Here is a 22,140-nt window from a genome sequence, read left to right as displayed (position 1 = left end):
GCGTATCACCACTGAGTAGATGATGCACAGAGACACACCTTCTTTTCTTTCCAGCAGTTTTTTGGGTTTTTTTTATTCTGCCATTCCAAATCCTTTTTAGCTTTGCTCTCTCTGTATTTCTCGTTGTGATTTACTATTAATGCCAGTCTTTTTAGAAGGAATAGAATAAATCATCAGAGAGGAGGAAGAGTAAACCATCACTGCAGTGAGTGCTGGACGCTGAGCCTGAGCACTACCCATGTGAGATCTTAATCCACCTGACCCTTTTCCTTTATTGCTGACCAGACAGCAGGTGGAAACCCCATGGGCAGACAAACTCAAAAAGTAATTTTAAAATGAAAATCTAGATCGACATTTCTTGTCTTCCTCAGGCAGTCCTGCTGCAGGAGACTGCATGCAAAGTCTGATGCTCATGGCTGCAATATTTGCGTAGTGCCGCAGCCCTGGCAGTAATGCCCTCGTTGGAGCGTGGGTTATCACAGGAAGGCAATTTCCCTCTCAGGGATGGCACACTGGTCTGCTCTGCAGGAATTTTCAACACTCTGAAAAACAGGAGAGTAAGATCAAGAAATTGCATCGTGCTGCCTTCTTTCAGAGTAAAGCAGAAGAGCAAATGATGAAAGTAGCAGAGGTTTGGCCCAAATTCATCCAGCTGCTGACTGCACATGAAGTCACTCCAAAACAGAGCACCATGTACTGTGTATGTTAACAAATACAAATTGTTCATCCAGCGAGTTTTACCTGACTCAAGTATCCATCTTTTCATCAGGTTTTATCATTTTAGCCTGACTCAGATGGCTTTTGTGGTTTTATAATTTTAGCCTCTCTCGGGTGGCTTTTGTCCTCCTGCCACCATCCAGCAGCCTGTTTAAACTTCAGGAAAAAGCTGATTGAAGCCTGAGCTGTTTCCTCCAGGACAGCATCGATGTCCCTGTGCCAGTGGCTCAGGCTTCACAGGAAATGTGGTCCTGCAGAGTTCTCCCCTGCGATGTGTTCATCTCCTCTGTGTTTCTGAGGGCAGCACTTTGTGGGACATGGGGTAGCAAACGGTGTCAGTGGCCCCGAGGAAGAGCCACAACACCTGGTTTCTATTTCTTTTTCTGCCCCCTGGCACCGTGACAGTGTATCAAGCTAATTTCCAATCTTAGCAGCCTCTTCTGCAATTCTGCTTGAAAGGGTTTCTTCCAATTTATGCCTTTTAATTAGAAGCTTTCAACCTGTAATTAGAAACTTACGCCAGCCCAACCTTTGTTTCTTAAAAAATGCATTTGTGGTTTAGGCAATTATGGTAACATGAAAAGTAATTCTTTTTCTCCGTGTGCGAAATGAGCCTGGTCGTTAATGCAGCCAACAGGAGGAGGAATTTATTTTCTCTCGATTTGTTTTCATTTACAGCAAGAAGTTACGTAGCCAGCAAAATAAATGGGTGGTTTAGGTAGCGGAGGAGGCACGTGTAACTCTGGTTTGGGGAGGCTGGGGGCAGTGGGGTCAGAGGCACAGCCACACTGCAAATCCAAGCCCCCCGGCTGCCACACTCAGGTTAGCCATGAAGAGATTTTCCAGGCTGTTATTTGAGCAGTTTGGACCCAGTCTGTGTAAATGTCCAAGGAGCTGTGGTCAGGTGTTTGTAATTAAAATAATTAGGGGCTCAGGTGCCAGCCAGTGGCATCAGTGGCAGCACCCTGCCTTGGTTAACGCTCAGCCTGCCTTGTGATAATGTCATTTTCTGCCTCAGTTCTGGCTCTGCCCACCACACAGCACACAGATGGCTCTGAGTGTCCCAGCCTGTCAGTGAAGGCTGAAATCTGGACCACCCCAGGTGAGGAGAGGGACATTGCAGTCATCTCTGCACTTAAAATGGGAATAATTAGTTTTACATCCCTGAATCCCTTCTCTGTCTGCTTAAACACATCATCTTTTTAAACCACATCTGTATTTACCACACATCCTGTTCAACTACCTCCCAATTTCTATGATAATTTCCCTCCTTGATTTATAAGCAACAGAATTTTTTAATTATCCAGATGATTTTAATTTTCTCGGCCATACCTCCACTTCGTTAAACATTAATCTTGCACTTTTTTCTTAGACAATCTCTACCCTTCACCACTTCTCCAGTTCATAATGAAGCTAGATCTCAGTAGTATTACACAGTCATTTTTCTCCTTAGATTAATTTGATATCATCTGCTTAATCTCAGGTTTTGTCTTCTAAATGCTGTATTTGGCTTCTGATAAACTAGTACAGAAATTACTTTAAATGTAAAAAAAACCACCAAAAAACCCCAAAAAACAACCCAAAACAAACAAAAAAACCCCTACCCTAAGACATTTAAACAACTTTACATAATTACCTTGCCTTCAGCAGTTCCTGTGCTGTAGCACGGTAGGCAGTCACAAAGAATTTACAGTTGTATTTTGACTGCCCCGTGTTTTCCTAGTTTTGCTGCTTTTTAGTGCTCTGAATAAGCCTCAGCTAGTGCAAAGTGCTGGAAGACTGCAGCAGGGGATTTGCAGTGTGGTGGGAGGAACCATATGTTCAAACTTCTCCTCTTGCTGAGGAATGGCTTTTTTTTGGAGGGAGAATGAAAGCTGGTTCTCACCTGCTTGGTGCTGCAAGACAATACCCTCCCTACAAATTCCTCTGATTACTCATTTGTCTAGACCCTCTCAAATCTTCTTTGAATATCAGCTGAGCATCTTCCTGATGCTGGCTTTGACTTCCTGTGTGATGGTTTCAAGCCCCTGCTGTTAGTTAGCCCTTCTCACAGAGTTGTGGCCTCTGAAGAGATAATAACAATTACATGGTCAGAAGAGTATTGTTTTAGCATGAACTGTGCTCAGGAAAAGTTCACTAGACGCAGGACCCGTAACTCAAACTGGGTGAAAAATGCATAAACTGGTCCATTGGGCTCTGAGATGAAGTTACCAAAACCAGCAGCAGATTTATTACACTGCTGGTGATGAAGCATTCCTTGAAGCTCCAAGCGCTCTGTTTAAAAAAGATGAAAGAAGAGTTGTAAACACTAGGTTCCCTATCCAAGGAAATAGTGAAGCTTTCAAAGTTAGCTCAGGGGTAATTCCTTTCTGAACTCCTTTTTTACCTTTCTCTTGACTCAGCTTTGTACAAAATCTCTTCAGCATCTGTGTTGCCCAAATACAGAGGAGACAATTTGTTGCACGCCCTGCCATTTGAACCAGACTTACCTCTAACTCAGTTAGAAAACTGTAATTTCCAATAAAGCATCATTAGACCTCTGCATCTGTCAGGTCTCTGACAGATTTAGGTGGGCTGCACTTGGGAATTACCCGTGGTTTGTGGAGATAGCTAAAATAATTTTCATTTACTGTTCACTGTATCACATTAGAAATTGCATAAGGTTTTGGACCTGAAGCCATAACAATTTCTTTCAGATTATGGCTGCACTGGAATTGTCACTCATTAGATTTGCAGCATAAACGCTGGAAACTGTGTGGTGATGCACACTGTCAGAATAACCAGTATTTACAGCGATAGGCAGGATTTACAATTGGATGACATGATTATAATATATCCTTGTTTACTTCTCTAATTAATGTTTCTAAAGAAAATACCCTGGAAGCCTTCCATAAGCAAGATTTATTCCTGTTGATTGAGACTGCAATCAGATGTCCTTATTCAAACAGTAATTGGTGTGCTTCATTAACATGTAATTGAAAACAAGATTTATGTCAATGCTAGGCAATAAATAACAGGGATACATATTTTCTTATTAGTGATGATCTCTTCTGTAAGCTCTCAGAGTGCTTGCTGCTTTTGTATTGTGCCACTTAGGTCGTATTTTGTCAAAATCATGATGTCTCAGGAAAAGACATTGTGCATTTAAAATCCTTTGGATTTTAATCTCTCACTCTGATTTACCAAGGCCAGCTCCCCTTTTTTTTTTTCTCTTTCCTGCTTTGTACGAAACTGGATGTTCTTGCCATATTTTAGCCTATGTTTTTCCATGACAGGCAATACCAGTAGGAAGGAATTCTAGTGATGAAGGGGAGAGCTCAGGGCAGAGACAAAACTTTGCTTGAACTGATGTTCAATTGAGGTTTTTGCCAGGTTAGTCAAGGCTCTACCTGTTGTTCCTCCTCCCGAACATTTTTCTGTTCCAGTAAAAGTAAAGACAATTTAAACAAAAACAACAAAACATTTCTAAGCATTCTAAAAATAGAAACTATGCATGGCTTCTTTGCAATTCAGTAAAACCTAATTAACTTCCTGTTAATAGGGAGAACAGCATTGTGTTCTGTTCTAGGAGTAGGCATATATGAGATAACACACAAATAATGAAGTCAGAAGCGTAAGCCGCTGTGAACGGGTGATCCCATTGATTTCATTGAAACAACGGAGTTAAAATTGAAAACAAATTTCAACCCGAGAAGCTGGTTCATTACCAGCAAATTGATGGAGCTCCGTGTTTACTTGCTGGCATAATTTACCAATTGTATGAGATGTAAGCAGGCACGGTGCTAACATTGGCTAATTTTATGCTCAACGTGAATCTTATGGCTGGTCAGATGGATACCGTAAAAAATAATTAGAGTCATTAGAGGTAATGGGCTACAGCTGCAGTAATACATGCTCTATTCTCCGTCCAGAGGTTTCTAAGCAAAATTAAATTAGCTCCTGTTCCCACACTGCTGCATCATATGCTCCTCACCTCCTGTGCATGAGCTTCTCTTCCCATTTCCATGCTGCAAGCAGATTTGTGCCCCACACAGAAAAGATCCCTTGTGGGGACAAGGAATTCTGAAGTTTGAGGCCATTCCTTGTTAAAATAAGAGAAAAAAGGGAGTAATAAAATGAGAACAATTAAAAAGTGGCAGCAGAAGGTCCTCAGCTCGCATTAACCCCTTCGACGTGTTGAGGATCATCCCTCTCCTCTGCTGTAGCCTTTAGTGCAAGGCACAGTTTTCAGGTCACCTTTGCATCAGTGATGGATCTGGGCAAATTTTTCCCCTGAACTGACTACATTAAACTTTACTTTTTACAGAATTCTGCCCACTGTATTGGAAGCCCATCAGCAGCCTCCAGCTGCAGTTGTTACTAACTGCACATCTTTAATACCCTCTTTTTTCCCTAAAATTCAAAAGGCTGTTGATAAGAGTAAGGAAAATGCTGCATTGTCCTGGAGGGGTTGAGGGGAGGGACAGGAAGGAAATAGATTCCATGGTACTGAAGTGATTAATGTGACTGTTTATGATGAAGGAAATGAAAACTAGAAATCTGGGTAAGTAATGATCTTTCCAAGTGAATGATTTTCTCCGGAACCACAATACAAAGTTCTGTGCTGATTCCCTTTAAATTACTGCTAAAGCTCCCAAAGCAAAGCAGGGATGACACAGGAATGTTTTTCTTCCTTGTTGATTTTCAGGAGCACAGAATTTCCATGGATTTCCAGGGGTTCACTGCGTGCTGCCCACATGCCATCACCTCTCTTTAAAATGGGAGGTGCTTTGGTGGTAGGGTTGAGTGGAAGGGCTCAAGAGGCACATTTAGCACTGTCCATTAAGGGTGGTGAGTGGGAGCTGAGTGTGCTCAGGGGGAGGAACAGGACCAACACTATTTTTGGTGAAGGTACAAGCCCAGTACTGCAGGTACTTGGGAAAGATCAGTTATCAACATGTCAACCATTTATCCCTGGCGATGGTGACTTCCCTGGCCCCAGTTATTGCAGAATATAAATGCTTCACAACTGCTAATGTATTTATCTTTCTGTCCTCCCTGTGGAGTTGGGAAGTGCTATTACCTCTGTTGCAGAACTAAGAACTGAGATTAAGGGTCAGATTTGTTATGGCATTTAGGTGCTCAATGGGATTTTCAAAAGTAGCTAACACCCGTCATAATAAGTGGAACTTGGGAACTTGGATGGTTCTGAAAATCCTGTTACTTGTGTCTTTTTTATAAAACATTTTGGACTTATATGAAACCTTGGGATCCATAGGAGTAGTTCCCAAGCTCTAGGGAGTCACCCAGACAGGAGAATGTGTCTTCATCCACCTCCCAGGAGACTGCAGGTGGGACAGGAGCAATTTCATGGCAGCAGCTTATCTCAGTGCTGAATTCAGCAAGCTGTAACTGTGCACAGCATTGCATTTATCCTTCTTGCCCAGCCCTGTGAGAGAGGTCAAAATCCAGTCCTGCAAATACTGGAGCAAAAATAAGCAGCACCCATGGTCAATAAGAAGGGCTTATGTGCCAGTTGCTGGGATGGAAAATTCAAGAGCAGGAGCAAATAATGAAACAATCTATATTCACGCAGCCACCTTTCCAGCCTACTGCTCTAAGTACAGGCTTACACCTCACCAGGAGATGGGAATCCCACTAAAAGCCCTGGAGTATCACACTGGAAAACAAATGTTGATTTTGAACAAATTATCTGTTCATCTCTAAATCATTTTCTTTCATTATTAGTCTCCAAATTGGTTCTGCTCTGGAAGGCAGAATTAGGTTTAAAAGCAGAGCATCTCTTAAATGCCTGCTTCAAATGAAAGTGTTCAGTAAACATTGCTCAAACCCCCAGAGCATAAACTCCTCAAGTGCTTTCTCTGGCTTTGCATAGATTTTGCAGCTCCTGCTTTATGGTCAGGTGGCTTGGGGATTCGTTCAGAATATCAGAAAATAATCAAATAAAATCCCTTACAAACATATGGCCCTTAAATACCAAGGAAACTATTTTTAATTCCTTCCTGTCCTCCTTTACAGTAGCATAAATTGGGACAAGGGTCCCAAAAAGATGGATTTACACCAATATGGAACATGGAGGAGAGAGAGGAGTCAGGCCCCAAACCACAGCACAAGTACAAAGCCATGTGGGCTGCAGACCAAGGTTTTAATTGTTGGAAGAGCTGCACTTTGCTATCATAGTATTTTCAATAATTTCTGTAGGTTTTAGGTTCTAGAAAGATCCCTGGGCTTTAAAGTTGTGTTTTCAGCATGAAATCAGTGTGTCAGCAGGATTGGAGATGTCTGAGGCTGTGATTTGGGATGGTGGAGTGGGGGTCAGCTCAGTGAGGAGGGTGATGGAGCAGCAGCAGAGCCCAGCTGTTGTTGTGTCCTTGTCCCACGTCACACCAGGGGCTGTTGGGAGGGTCCTTTGTGCCTCCACGAGGAAACAAGCTCTGCTTGGATTAGAATGCATCCAAAAATCACATGGTTTTAAGCAGTGCTTGCAAGGTGCTGTTATTTCACTTCTGGTGGAGAAGGGAGAATATCCCTGTTGCTTTGTTACACGTGAAAGAGAATAAAACTTCGGGGCGGTGTTGTCCAGGACACTCCACATCACTGGTTGCTTATTCAAAGCTTGAATTTTAACCCAGTTTGCTGTTCAGGGGACCTGTGTGCACAGGGAAAGAAGTGCAAGAATGTTCTCCATTGATCCTCCCTCACCTCAGGGAGACTTCCAGAGATTTCCTGGCTCTCCTCATTCTCCAGTAAACGTGGGACTGGGAGGCTGCTCCTGCACAGGGCAGGAATTGAGTGCTGCTGCAGAGGAGTGTGTTTGCACTATGGTGTCTGAACACCACACTGTTTTGCACTTAGGAGATTGATTTCTCAGTGGACAGAAGAGCTAAAAGATTAACAGATGAACAAATATATTGAGACAGCCAGGACATCAAAGAAATTGGAGAGTCACTGAGATGCTGGAAAGCTGGAGAGTTACCAGGCCGTGTTCTTAGGAATTATTTTATCCTCAGATTACCTCTGCTGTCTGGGGTTTTGGACACATCCCCTAGTGAATTTAGCTACATGATTTAAGATATAGCTGGCCCAAACTCTCTGTTTCTCCTCCTAAGGAGGAGAGGGAATTCTTCCTCTGCCTGTGTAGCAGGGGGAATGTGTGCCTGCATGACAGACACTGCAGCACAGATCCTGGGGGCGCAGGGCAAGCAGAGGGTCCTTTGTTTTTCAGGGCCAACACCAGCCTGTGAGGTACAGCAAGGGTGAGAGTGTACTGAACCCCTGGGCAGAAATCTCCAGGGAAAACACGGGTCAGACAGCTTTTTGTCCTCCATGCAATCTGCAATTCAGTCAGACAGGGAAAAAAAAGTGAGTTACTGCAGTCTTAACCTTAGGTTCCTCTCACAGGAACCAGCTGAGGGGGGATACCGGTGGAAGGAATCAGAAGAAGGTTTACAAAAATATGGCTTCCCTGCAGAAAACAAAAAGCAGCTCAGAAGGGTTGTGCAGAGGCTGCTAACGGTGAGACCAGGCTCATTCCTTGGGCTGCATATGCCTCAGTTGCTCCCTGAAATTTAGATTTAGTAAAGTCAGCCAGGAAATTATGGATGAGTTTGGGCTCTTGAGGGAAAGGTTCAAACAGCATCAATATGATGACACTGAGAAGAGGGAAAGTCGTAACTTGAAAAGTGCCACACAGAGGGAGCTGTGCCTGTGCTTTATTGAGCTGTTGGCTGCAATAAATACAGCTGAATTCCCTCAGTCTCCCATAATGTTGTCTCAGTACCAGCAGGAGTCCATTTAAGAACACACTTACTTGCACAAATGATTGTGTATATGGAGAGCAGAGGAAGAGCTGATGCAGGCAGACCCTGAGAGCTGCCCAGGAGAGCTGGGGGTGGTGCTGGGCTGCCCTGAGCTCAGCCCTGCTCAGCGCTGCCAGCCCAAAACAGCCAAAGCTCAGGAGCTTCTGCCCCAGCCCTCCCATCTGCTCCACCTGAGGAGACCACAGCCTTGATTTTGTGTTGGTACAGTAAATAAATGATGACAAAATCAACCAAGGGAATATTCCCAAAGAGGGAGAGTTGTGTTTTCATAACCATTGGCAAAACAGAGAGTAATAAGAGACTGTGTTATAAATAAGAAAGAGACAAGTATAATAGAAGGACTTAAAATGGATGATGAACAAGGAATACCGAACCTTGTGCTTCTGCACTTCACAGCATTAACCCCAGTTGCTGGAGTTAAAGGTCTGGCTGTGTTACAGTGCTGTAACAGGGCTGTCAGAGACCTGTGCAGTGTACCCACAGTTGGAGGGGCTGAATCTCTGCAGAGCACATGGTCATTCCTGGTGTGATGTGAACCTAGCACTAGAGACCACAAATCTTGGAGTCTTCAGCCTGATTGTTTCCATTGATTTCCTTGTATCCTTAAACCCTTCCAAACCTCACCTTGTAGGAAGTCAGGAGAACTAATTTATTCCTGCTTGAACACTGGTTTGAGGAAGAGAAACTCTTTCACCCTCCGTGTAGGTGCTCAGCTCTGCTGATATCCCCTGTCAGCACTGATTAGTGAGAAAGCTGAACTAAGAAATAAGAGCAAACTGACCTGGGGGTGGCTTTATTGCCCCTTCTCTCTTGGCCCAGCGTAGCAAAGCTGGCATGGAATGTTAGCAGATCGTTTGTGATGTGTTTCACCCCATGGTGCAGGAACCTTTTCCTCTGAGAGCAGAGTGAGAACCTGCACATCAGCAGGGTGTGGGGTGCAGCGGTGCAGCACTGCAGCCTGGGCAGGAACGCTGCTCCCACGGGGCTGGGTGACCCCTTGATGCATTTCTGCATGAGGACAGAATGTTATTAGCCCGACAAAGGTGCATCACACCTGAGGGCTGCCCACAGCCTCTCAGAAACGGTTTATAAAAATAACGAGTCGGCATGATCGGAGGTGTTTGGAAAGCAAAAGGTTTTAATAAAGACAAAAATAACAAACTATACAAAAAAAAAAAAAAAAAGAGTGTAAGCCGTGCAAGGTGCAGGGAGGATCCTAACACCTGCTGTCACGCCCTGAAAATGCACCAAGAGTCTCCATGCCCTCCTTTAAGGAGGGTTGAGGGCGTGCTCCCCAACAGAAACAGCCACAGGTCTTGAGTTACATTTCCAGGATCCAACAGCTGCTGCCTTTGCGCTGGCACAGGGGCAGTTACGGCGAGAAGAGCATGGACGTTTCTGGTTCTTTTTCCTTATAAGATCAGGGGTGAAACTGGGACTCTTTGCTGAAGTGGGCACCCTGCGAGGGCGGGGTGCGCACTGCTGGAACCCCTGTGTGTTGCAGGCTGGAGTCGCCCACGCGCGCGCTGGTGATGGAGGCGCCCAAGGGCATCGAGATCAACGCCGAGGCCGGCAGCCTGAAGGCCACGTGCAGGACAGAGCTCAGGCTGGAATCCAAAGATGGAGAGGTGAGTGGGAGACTGTGGGCACTCAACAAGCAGAGGGCTTTTAGAGCGTTGTAATGCGGTTAGAAGTGTTTGCGCTGACGAGTGTATTTTGTGTAAAGAGTGTTACACTTTTTACCTAAAAAGCGTGTTACAACGCTTTTTGGAGTGTTGTAATAAGCTTGCCACTCTAAAAATCCTCTGCTCTTAGTAAAACTATGCAGCACAATGTAGTTATTAATTGACAAAGATATTGAAAGAAAAGTTTCTTTTTTTTTTAGCTGTACCAAGAGGGGGAATTGTGGGGACTCTGAAAAAGCAGAGGACTTTCACAGTGTTGCAATAAGCTTACATTGCTAGAGGTTTGAAACAGAGTTGAATTTTAGGCCTTGAAATATTTGGAGCGTAGAAAGTTCCTGAGCTGCAAAAAATACAGAACAAGCAACTATTGTATGCTGTAAGGTCTATGTGTAGTATTTGTTGACTGGCTTAAGTAGAGGCTTGTAAGCTTTTAGCATCAGCCTCTTGGCTAAAAAACTTTTAAAAGGCCTTGTAACAAAGAGAACTTTGGCTTCTGTTGTCATGGTGTGAGTTTTACCATCCTTATCTCTCTACCTTCACTGAGACTGATAATGAAGTAAAAACTCGTGGAACGCCTCTCGGTCGCCCTGTCCCGTTACTGGTGAATAATAGATCCGACAGAAAACGTCAAGCCCCGCAGCAAAGCCGAGCCAAGGCATGATCCCCTGCAGGGCTGAGGGTCACCAAGCTGCTCTGAAACGCTGGTGTGAGAGCCTGGGGGCGGTGGGCTCTGCTCACTTCCTTGCTGCTCACTCTGATTGAACGCATCCCATGCAAATCAGGCTCACGCCGTGGCAAAGGCTGATTTATTATTTTTAAAGTGCGTGGATAATAGCATCTGTTGTTCCAGCAGATTTATGCAGCTATAAAATGCATGATGCTCTTAAATTCTTTGTTTCCTTTTCACTTTAAAACAAGATTTACTTGGCCAGTGTAATTAAATCTTTTATCATATATTTTTTCTATAAGAAGAGCTTAATTCACTGGTATTGATCTGAAAAGCTTTTGTGGCTGATGTTTCATTCTGGAAAGAAAGGGAACATTAGGAGACACAGGCTGTTGCACTGGAGACTTCCAAAGGGGAAGAGAGAACAATTAAAGCTGATAACACAGAGCAAAAGTAAAGGAGGTGTTGAGTTAAGCTTCTCTTGGTGCCACAAATTCAGGTGAGCATTTGGTTCTCATCCCCTCCTCCTGCCACGGTGATGGAAGACACCAAAGGATGTGGCTGCAGAGCTCCCAGTGGGGAAAGCACTGAGAGCCTGGTCAGGGGGAGCTGCCCATGGAACACAAACTTCCAGGCAAGAGGGCTCCCACATAAGTTAAGATTTACCTATCTTAGTGTCAGGGGTAAAAAATAGAAAAACTTTTTATTTGCAATTTCTATTATTTCTAAACATATGGACATCTAGTCCAAACCTAGACCATGGGTGTTAACAAAAAAACCTCTGAAAAAACCTCTGAAAAAAAAACCCTACCTAATACACTGAGATTTAAATCCAAGGCATTTCACAACTTCAAGCAGTTACTTTCAATGCTAAATTGCTTTTAAAATGCATAAATTGACTTGTATTTTTCAGGACATGAGAAGGGTGGATACTAAACTTGGAGATTCTTACTGTAATTGCAAATATTCTCAGTCACCCCGTATTATTCTGGGGTTCAGGTTATCTTTCTGTGTTCTGGTTGATGTCAGAGCAGTCCCCTGCAGCTGCCACGTGTCTGAGAGCTGCCACATGTTGTTTGCCTTATGTTGTTCTGTAAGGAGGAATTTAAGACTGTTAGAGCATTTGAGTTATTTTTAATATACACAAAAGTGTTACACATATACATAAAATATGCATAAAATATGCATAAAATATACATAAAATATACATAAAATATACATAAAATATACATAAAAGTCAGTGCTGGGAGCCTGCAAATGTAACTGGCAATGGTGACAGAAATCCTGATGGAGGAGCAGGGTGGTCGGGTGGGTGTGAGCCATCCATGCTCTCCATCTGACAGCAGAGTACCTCTGGTTGGGTCCATCCTAACCTGGGATTGGATTCCTGGGTGGTGTCCCGGGAAGGTAAAAGCCAAGAAACCACGGTGGGGATATCAACAGGAACAAACTGGAGGTTGTGGTAAAGGCAGTTAATGTGCTCACCCAGATTTGTGTCAGACTTTCCCATCCTAAAACACTTTCCTACCCAGTTTCTGCAGCAGCTGAGCTGTCTGGAGGAAACTTCTTCAAACACAGCGTCAGAAATAACAGCCCTCCACTAATTCCCTCTCTTTTTTTCTTTTTCTCTCTCTCGCCACCTCTGACTCCAGATAACGTTGAATTCTGCAAAAATCAAACTACCTAACTTGCCTCAAGGATCTTCCTCTTCTGCAGGGTCCAGGCAAAAAATCTACGAGCTCTGTGTGTGTCCCAATGGGAGGTTGTTCCTGTCTCAGGCAGGCAGCAGCTCCACCTGCCAGATCAACACGAGCGTCTGCCTTTGAGAGACAACTTGCAGTGGGGCATGGCAGGCAGCACAAAAGCCAGTTCTGGTCTCACAGATCCAGCTGCCAACTATTTTTACTAGAACACAGAAAGCCTATCAAAGACTTCTTTTGTGTGTGCGCGGGCGTGTGTGTGAATATATATATATAAAAAATATATATATAAGATATATATATATATATCCTCTGTGTAAAACGATGTTTCAGTACAAGGAATCCCAGGGTGACCCTGTTACATTTGTGTAGCATTTTCTCTTCCCCACGCCAGAATTTACTGGTACAATCTGCTGAATTGGATCTGATGCTCCCCTGGACCCCTCTGTATCGATACGGTGCAGTGATCACCCCTCGTTTTTGATCATGTTCTCAGAGCAATGGGATTGCTGGCTGGGCAAGGCCCTGGAACCAGTGCAGACCCAGCACCATCCAAAGGGAAGAGAAGCATCTCTGATCATTTTTGTGCCATTAAATCAGTGGCATGAGAACAAAATAATTTTTAAAAAACCAACAAAATAGCCAGATGTGCCGTGCTGATCATCTCCAGTGATCCAAGATTCCTGAGGTTAAATTTCTCTTTAGTTATCACCTGAAGCACGGCTCCCTGTTGGGGGAGATGGATGCAGTTGGACAGCAGGAAAATCCAGACCCTATTGCTGAAGTTATAAATGTGAGTTTCTGAAGGGGTTCCAGCCTTGCCTGTGCATGGCCAAGGATGCCTTGTGCTATTCAGGTGTGACACGTCAGGTCCAACATTAACCTGAAATCATCTCTGTGCTGGCAAAACTGGTGTTGTATGCAGTCACTGGAAGGAGCAAAACTGTGGAAGTTGGACTAAGTAGAAAGATCCTGAAGCTCTTTTGTTAACAGGTGTCCTCGATCATCCTGCAAACTCCCCATTTACACCTTCAATTTTGAATATTATTTGGTGTGAAGGTGTGAAGATTTAAGATTTGGACATTGCCTAAATACCTGTAGAAACAGAGAAAATCAATGAGAAACTGAGAAAATCATAAGATTAAGTGTATAATGTAGATTCTACACCCAAATTTTTGTCATCTTTCTTTTCAAGATAAACAGTCCAAGGTCACTTAGATTTGGTGGAAACTGCAAATATCAGAGATGCTGACAATGAAATACTTTTTTTAAAGGATTTATAAAGATTGTGACAAAGCCAGATTACTGAAAGGAAGGGCTTTGGATGCTGGTTCCTCTAGAATTTGAGTCCCCAAAACTCTGTGGTTGAAGTTTATCGTAGTTGCAATTTTTCCTTATTTTAAAGTCTCGGAGTCACAGGCAGGATAAAACACAAAAATCAGATCTGGTAACATTACTTTCACTTTTGAAGTTTTGGGAAATAATGATAAGAGCTCAGATCATTGAATTCTGACCCACAATTTCATCTACATGCATGTAAAAATCCTTAAAAAAAAAAAAAACAAAACAAAAAAAACCAAAACCAAAACAAAAAAAAACAACCAAATATACCAATTACAGCAAAAGTTTCCAAATCCCAGTAAATCTCACAAGGACAGCAAGGTTTCTACACCACTGAGATGCTTATGAAATATTACCTCATGTGCAAATAAGACAGATCTGTGCCCATCCCCAGTGATATCTAACCAAAGCTGGTATTCTTCGAGTGATCTTCAAGATAAAACATAGCTGACAGAAATATTTAGAAATAATTGAACCCATTCCTTTTTTTTTTTTTTTTTTTTTACAGTTTTTCACGTATTTTTTTGTGGTCTTGAGAGTACCAGGGTTTGATTTTTTTTTTTTTTTTTTTTTTTTAATTAACAATTCTGGCTTAATCCAAAACTGATTGGACTCAAAGAGAAGTTTTCTATGGAGTTCAGATTAGAAGTGTTGCTGCCTAACAAAGCAGCACTCCCAAAAAAAAAAAATCATTCCTGAAAGAGGATTGAATGATTTGCTTTTATTTCAATAATGATTTCCGATGAATTAACGAATTCGTTAATGAATGATTCCTGTAATTATTATGTCTTGAGTCAACGTTTGAATGCAAAGGGTCACCCAGGGTAACAATTGTATTGGGACACAGGACTATACCATCTCTGTTCAAAGAGGGGAATTGTGCCTATGCCTTAAGTCAATGCACTCAGCAAGGAGAAGCACATCGTATTTATCTCGTTATTAAATCTAGTTTATTTGGGGGGAGGGGCAGGAGGGTGTCTTGGGAACTGGTTGTGCAACTTAATACAGATATTGATGAAATACATTAAGACTGTAGGGGCACCTAGAATGATACAGACTTTTTTTTTTTTTTTTTTTACCATGTTAAATATAGCAAAATACTGTGTACGTTACCTCTGGGACCATGACTGAAGTCCCGTTCATAGTCCTGCATTTACTGTAGAATTTTTGTCCCAGTTTCACTGAATACTGATCACAAACCTCACAGCAAGCATGGCCCAGTCCATAGCCAAATCCCGTGTGAGCAGTTTGAAGACACGTGCTGCAGGAAGAGTTCCCTGTAAATGAATAAATAAATTAACTTTGCAGCCCTGGGAGTATTCAGGTGGGTGAGGAAGGCAGGGCTGAGCACAGGGATGCTGCATCCTGATTTCTGTGCCCCGCTCCGGACGCACCAGTGGCTCAATCCTCATCGCTGTGCCACCCTGTCTCTGGCTGCTCCCAATTTCCATCCCAGCAAATTAATTTCGAGTGGCTGCTTTTCTCAGCTGGGCTCTTGGATGAGGTTATCACCTTCTCATATCACAACAGCCATGAAACTGCCAAGGACATTCTTATCTTGGTGTGAATTTCTGCTGAGCAGCTGTTAGGAAATGACCTTAACATCTGTGCCATCACTGCAGATGCTTCTCTGAGGTGAACAAAGGGTACCTTAATTATGTCTACTGAAAGAAATTCTTGTTTTGATATATTTTACAACCATGCTTCCATCTTAAAAAACATAAAATTATGTGCTGTGTTGAAATGCGAGGGACTGTTGTTAGAAAGAATGAACCCCTGTAGGGACTTGTAGATCATTTGAACACCACTTGAATTTTAAGACAGTGGTTTGAGTGATTCTGCCTGTGCCGGCCAGCAAGTGGCAAACATAAATACAGGCTGGGCAGAGAATGGGTCAGGAATGTTCCTCGGGAGAAGGACTTGGGTTGTTGGTTGAGGAGAAGCTCAGCATGACCTGAAGTGCACTCACAGCCCAGAAAGCCAATTCTAGCCTGGGCTGCATCAAAAGCAGTCGAGGGAGGGGATTCTGAGCTCTTGTGTCACCCCACCTGCAGTGCTGGGTCCAGCTCTGGGGGTCCCAACATCAGAAGGATGGGGACACATTGGGGTGAGCCCAGAGGAGACCACAAAGATGCTCTGAGGGCTGGAGCCCCTCTGGGAGAGCTGGGGGTGTTCATCTGGAGAAGAGAAGGCTCCAGGGACACCTCAGAGCCCTTTCCAGGGCCTAAAGGGGCTCCATGAGAGCTGGAGAGGGACTTTTTACAAGGGCAGGGGGTAATAGGATGTGGAAGAATGGCTTCAAATTGACAGCAGGCAGGGTTAGGTTAAATATTAGGAAGAAACTCTTTGCTGGGAGGGTGGTGAGGCCCTGGCACAGGTTGCCCAGAGAAGCTGTGAATGCCCCATTCCTGGAACAGGGCTTGGAGTAGCCTGGTCTAGTGGAAGGTGACCCTGCCCATGGCAGGGGGTTGGAACTGGATGATCTTTACGGTCCCTTCCATCCCAAACCATTCTGGAATTCTGTGAAAGCAGAGCACACAGGAGTGCATCTCAGATCCCAGGGGAAAAAACAGGCATTTTGTTTAAAAAGCTGCCTGCAAACACATCCAGCCATCTCACACTCCACAGTTTGTTGTGGAGTGGCTGACTCTCCTGTTGGACAAGGCATGAGAGTCCCTTCTCCTTCTGCCTTGCCCAGAAATCCCTCACAGCTGTACCTGTGTGGGCTGCTTTTCCCTGAATCCATTTAAACCATTCCCTGACTGGAATTCCATCCATATGCTCCACCCAGCATTGATAAAATGCCAAAACTAAACAGGGGTTTGTGTATTTCATTGAGAATAGGGCCTGAGATTCAGTTCAGTTGAGCATTTGCTGTTTGGGAGATGAGGTTGATCTCACAATGGGGTTTAGTTTGTTCCTGCTGAGATGAGTGGAAGGGATGGTGATGACTTCATGGCCTGAGCTGGGGGCAGTGGGAGCACTGCCAGCCCTTGGGGTGGCTGTGGGGCTGAACCAGACCCTGCACTGCAGCTGTGAGCACTGAACCCCCACCCAAATCCTAATCAAGGGTTAGACAAGACTGTGCCACCAGTGTACCCAGGGCAGCCATGCAGCATGCATAAATGCATTTATTGTGGTGGCTCTTCACAGGGCTGCAGGACCTTGTCCAGCTTGCGGTGAATGTGACACTTTAGGAAAGGGTCAGGAGAATGCCAGTGCTCACCTGTGGCTGGAACCTTATCCATACGTAGTGTGTGACCCTTCTGTCACAGCTGAGGTGGGATGGTTCTTCTAAAGCAAAAGGACTTTGCCCTTAGCAAAAGCAGAGGTCCTGATAGTGGCTGTACATCTGTATCCATTCTCCAAGTTTCTTCCTGGGGTTTCTTTTGGCTGTTGGTTTGTTTGGGGTTTTTTTATTCATTTTGAAGTGTATTACCCCACAACCAGTGAAGTGGGCAGCTGGAGAGTACAAAGAAATGTTAACAGTAAAGGAAGTCATCAAAAGGGGAAGCCAGTAACTACTGCAATATGGATAAAGCCTCTCCTGAGTATGCATTTATAGGAAACTGAGTATGGGCAAGCGTGATTTGTATTTGGTTACCTCAGTCATGTGCTGTCAAACAGCTGTTTTAGAAGGGTTGCAGTTTTGTTTCTCCTCTTACAATAGATATCATATTGCACAAAAAAAGTTTGAAGGCATAAGCCTAAAAATACAATCTGTAATTTATGGTATAGCAAAGTGATGGCTAAATAAAAACCTCTCCTTAGAAATTGCTCCAGGGTTAAAGGGAAATTCCTGTGGAACTTGTGAAGGCTAGCTCACATCACAACCTAGTGAAAATTAATTTTGTTGTCATAAGGTGCTCACACATGCACACAGATACACTCATATACACTTGTTTACAACAAAAGCCAGTTTTCTTTATATTTGTTCTTATGGCTTTAAGTTTCACATTGCATAAGAGAGACAAAGACCAAAGACTTAAAGAAATTCATCCCTCTCTGGTTGCCCTCATGCCTGAAATGCATTAACTTTAATGGTGCTTTTTCTGAACTGGGCAGGAAAAATGCAGGTGTATCATAAAGCTGCATTTGAGAGGATAAAGTGGTAGGAAGGCTCTAACTTGGTTAATGGGGAGAGGAGGAAATAATGTGAAAAATCTTGAAATGTGTGCAGAGGGCGAGGTTAGCTGAAATTTGAGACATGGAGAAATAGCCCAGAAAGCTTAAAAGACATCATCCTGGGCTGGAAGTATAAATAAACTGAGGAGATGGTGCCAGGTGCTCACTTGAGCATTAGCAGGGCAGGAGCTCCCGTGGCTGCTCAGTGGAGAAGAGTAACTGCTGCAATGATTTCATTTCAGAAGTACCTACAGTAAAAAAACATTAAAAGCAAACAAACTAACTGACAAACAAACAAAAGTTAGAGGCTGTGCTCTTTTTTATGGCTGACATTTTAAATTTTGAAATGTCATCATCCGGAATTCACCTCAGCAAGCACAAGGGCGTGTTCCTGCCAAGCTTCGCCAAGCACTGCTTTGGTGCTTTTTGAATGTGAAAATACCAGCCTTTTTATTGCCCTGGCTGTTCAGGAGTGTGATCCTGGCAACAGTTCCCTTTTCCCCATTTTAACCTTTTTTTTGTTCCTCAGCTCTGAAACTGCTGTGTAATGCTTTGGTAGCTGATGTCCTGCAGCTCCCAAGTCTGCATCGTGTCACGTCTCAGTTTCACAGACCCCCAAAACCTGCATGGAGCAGTGGCTTGACCATAAAATTGGGGACTTTCAGGTAAATTCTGCCTGGCAGTTGATGCATATTCACAGCTGGTGTAGCCAAGTTTATGGCTGTGAGTGGAGCAGGGTTAAACACTGACGTGGTGCTGAGGTTACTCAAGCAAGAGTGGAGTGAATTAAACAAGGCAGGTGGGAGGGAAGGGGAAGAAATGGGGAGAGACATCACCCTAATCAGAGTAATGCAGTCAATGCCTTTGTCCCTTTGCACTATTATGCTTTAAATTAATAACATCCATTTTACTAAATATGGTGGCAATTATACTTGATCTTTTCATGGAGCTCAGTGGAATTACTGTCACTGAAACCACTTTCAGCTCGGGCTGTTCAAGATTGCTGGGGTGTTGTTTCCATCCACAATAACCACAGTGGCTTGGGGCTTGGATGGAAATTATAGTGAATAGCTTGTATTTAGAAAGCTTTTAAGTCTGCTGTGGTTGAGAGGCCCCTGGTTATGCACATCCAGCCCTGAGGCTTTATCATTTCAGCCTCTCTTGTCCTGCCACTTGAATTGTATTGTGCCCTTGTGAAAAGCGACACACGGCATAAAGAACACAGGAAAAGATGGATATTTAAAGCTGCAGGATTTTTATCTGAAACGAAGAAGGAAATACAATCAGAGTGCCCCACTGAGATTTCCCATCCAAATCACTTTAAACTAGAGTCGCAAGTCCCTTAAAAATTAATTTGCTACAAGTGTCATTCCTGCAGCAAAGTTAGCACTGGTGTCTCTCCCAGGAAATCTCTCACCTTATTGCAGCTGGAAGCCCTGTGGTGGCTGGGATTTTGTGCCACCAGTCAGGAGTGATGGGCTGCCTGTTCAGAGGAAGTCAGGTTTCCTTTGAGGCAGCCGATCTCCATGAATTCAGCTTTTGTTAGCCTTTAACAGGGATTAAAGAATAGGAGGGCTAAGTCCATTCTGAAATGATATGTAGTTGTATGTTTGCCTCATCTAGTTGGTTGAAATTTTCCACAAGGAAGAGAAAATACCAGGAGAAATTTCCGTGAAAATGTTGCCTTTAGGCTGTGCCACCATATGCTTCAGGTAAAAACATGCGGCTTTAGCTAAACAGTCTTTTCTTCTGAGATTAAAAAGGACTCTTTGGAGCCTCTCATCAGGTCCTACCCAAATGGGAAGTTTTACCATTTCTAACACTTTTGTTGTTATAGGAACAGGCCCATTGCAAAGCACAAGTCGTGCATCTTTGCATGTAACAGGAATTTTCAATTGCATTGTACTCCTACATTTTTTCCCCCATTGAAAGTCTTAACCACTGATAGGAGATAGAGCCCTCCAAAACCTTTACTGCTAAATGCATTCTCTTTTTCTAAAGCAATGTATGTCCTTTGGTATTTTAAAAATTTCCTCATAATGGAGTCCTTGAAACATCTTGAGGCAGGCTCGCGCTGGAGAGCAGGAGAGTAATTATTTGTGGGTGGTGCTATTTTTGCTGAAGCTTGGATTGTGGCTGAAAAACCTGCTGCTGTTAGAGCTTCTCCCACACTCCCATAGCTGCAAACCCCAGCAGCCCCCCACGCCAGGGCTGGAACACTCCAGGGTGGCTGCCTTAGAGCAGGGAGGGATGACTTTGTCTGCACCTGGCTCCTCCTCTGGCACTCAGTGTCAGTGCTGACACGGGTCATGAGGATAATTTGGCAGCTTTGGTGATTCTGCAGATGGTACAGGGTGGTGTGTACCTGAAGCCTGAGTGGGATAAATGATGCTGGTTGTTGTTGGGTGCTGTTCTCACAAGCCTCTGAGAACAGTGACTCTTGAGGGCAGGCACTGCTGGAGGAATTCACTTTCCTGTCCTTTTTTGTGGGTTATCAGAGCGAGCACTGAAGGGGAGATTAACAAATCCTGCAAAGCAAGAGTGTGCCAGAAACCTCAGAAAGGGCAGATCTGAGCAACCACTGTCCACTGTGTTTGTCAGAGAAGGGCTAAGTGGACAGAATTCACACCTGGATTCCTCCCTAGGCCAGAGCTGTTCCTGACCTTGGTCTGGATCTGCCCCGTGTGGTAGACGGGGAGCAGGGAAGGGATTGACCTGCTGCATCCAGATTTTGCTTGTTTTCTTTTTTTTTTTCCCACCCCATCTTTGAATTAGTTTCCCTGCAAGCAAATGCCAATAGAGTTGTCAATATTCACCCCCTCAAAAAAAGCTCTGTATAGGCAGAGCCAACAGCAAAAAACACTCAGTGTGAGTCAAAGCAGACCCTGTTCATCTACAGCAGCAGCATAAAAGGCATGACCCCTGTGCTACAGCAGTTTTCATCTTTGATGGGAAAACACCTTGTCTGACCTCCACTCTGAAAACCACCAACGACCCTGATCGTGTAAACAGGATAAAATGAATTTAAAGTCTTATCACAGTTCTCATGACGAAATTCAGATTTGTTTGGCTTTTTTTTTTTTTTTTCCTTTTTAATTTATGTATGTGTGTGGTTGTGTGGGAAAATATAAAGCTTTTTTGTATCAAATAACATCAATCCTTGCACACTCTATGCAAAATTTTGTAAGCATTGCAATAATGCTATGAATTACACAAGGAACTATTTTAACTTTATTACACTTTCTGTATAAAAAAAAGTTTGTATTTAAATGATTTCAACTGCAATCTTGTAAAATATATTAATAAAATAATGATTGTTAAGAAGGAAAGAGATGTTGGGGCTTTTTTTTCTTTTGATCACTGTAGTGATCTCTTTCACAGGAGCAAGTACCTGGATGTCTTTATGCCAAAAATGCTGTAGAAGATGGCACGAGAATTTCTGTGAATTGCTGTTGGAAGAAAACGCGTAATCAACAAAACAAAGGATTTTTTCTTTGGGGAAAGTTGAGACTTTCTTTTATTTGTAGAAATTCTCACCCTTATCCTGGCATTAGAGACTCACAGCCAAAATGTGTTGCAGGCATTGAGGTGCAGCCTGAGCATCACAAACCTCTCAGAGAGCATCACTTTCTGCTAAAGAGGATCTGCTGCTGCTTGTGCCCCAAACCAGCAGGAGCTCAAGGTTTTCCAAGAGTGACCAGAGCTGGGTGCACACATCCAGGAGCAGATCCCCACCTGCACACAGTGGAGGCAGCAGGAGCTGGGGTCTGCCTGTGAAAAAATAAAATAAAATAAAATAAAATAAAATAAAATAAAATAAAATAAAATAAAATAAAATAAAATAAAATTAAATTAAATTAAATTAAATTAAATTAAATTAAATTAAAAAAAAAAAAAAATAAACCCCAAATCCAGGAGCCTGGACCAAGTCACAGAAAGCCTCTTGGAAACATCTGGCTACTTTAATGATCCATCAGTTTTATTTTAATTGGCCAACTAATCAGCTGCTCATTGGTGACTCTGCACATGCCAAGCAATCACTTCTGGGCGTTTTGCAGGAGCTGGGTTTTAAATATGAATTTGTC

At 43.4% G+C, this 22,140-nt stretch overlaps 1 protein-coding gene across 10 annotated transcripts in view; it reads left to right on the top strand.

Moving 5' to 3' along the window:
* SGCD (sarcoglycan delta) overlaps positions 1-21,339 on the top strand; it is a 497,197-nt gene extending 475,858 nt beyond the window's left edge. For all 10 annotated transcript variants that reach the window (XM_058422461.1, XM_058422456.1, XM_040078046.2 and 7 more), the window contains 2 exons: positions 10,042-10,165; positions 12,542-21,339. In XM_058422461.1, the coding sequence (XP_058278444.1) occupies positions 10,042-10,165; positions 12,542-12,715 (298 nt within the window). In that variant the 3' untranslated portion in view covers positions 12,716-21,339. The remainder of the gene's footprint in view (positions 1-10,041; positions 10,166-12,541) is intronic.
* Positions 21,340-22,140: the final 801 nt, after the last annotated feature.

Source organism: Hirundo rustica, chromosome 14 (genome assembly GCF_015227805.2).
Source record: "Hirundo rustica isolate bHirRus1 chromosome 14, bHirRus1.pri.v3, whole genome shotgun sequence".
Classification (NCBI taxonomy): domain Eukaryota; kingdom Metazoa; phylum Chordata; class Aves; order Passeriformes; family Hirundinidae; genus Hirundo; species Hirundo rustica.
This window is presented reverse-complemented; position numbering and strand designations above follow the sequence as displayed.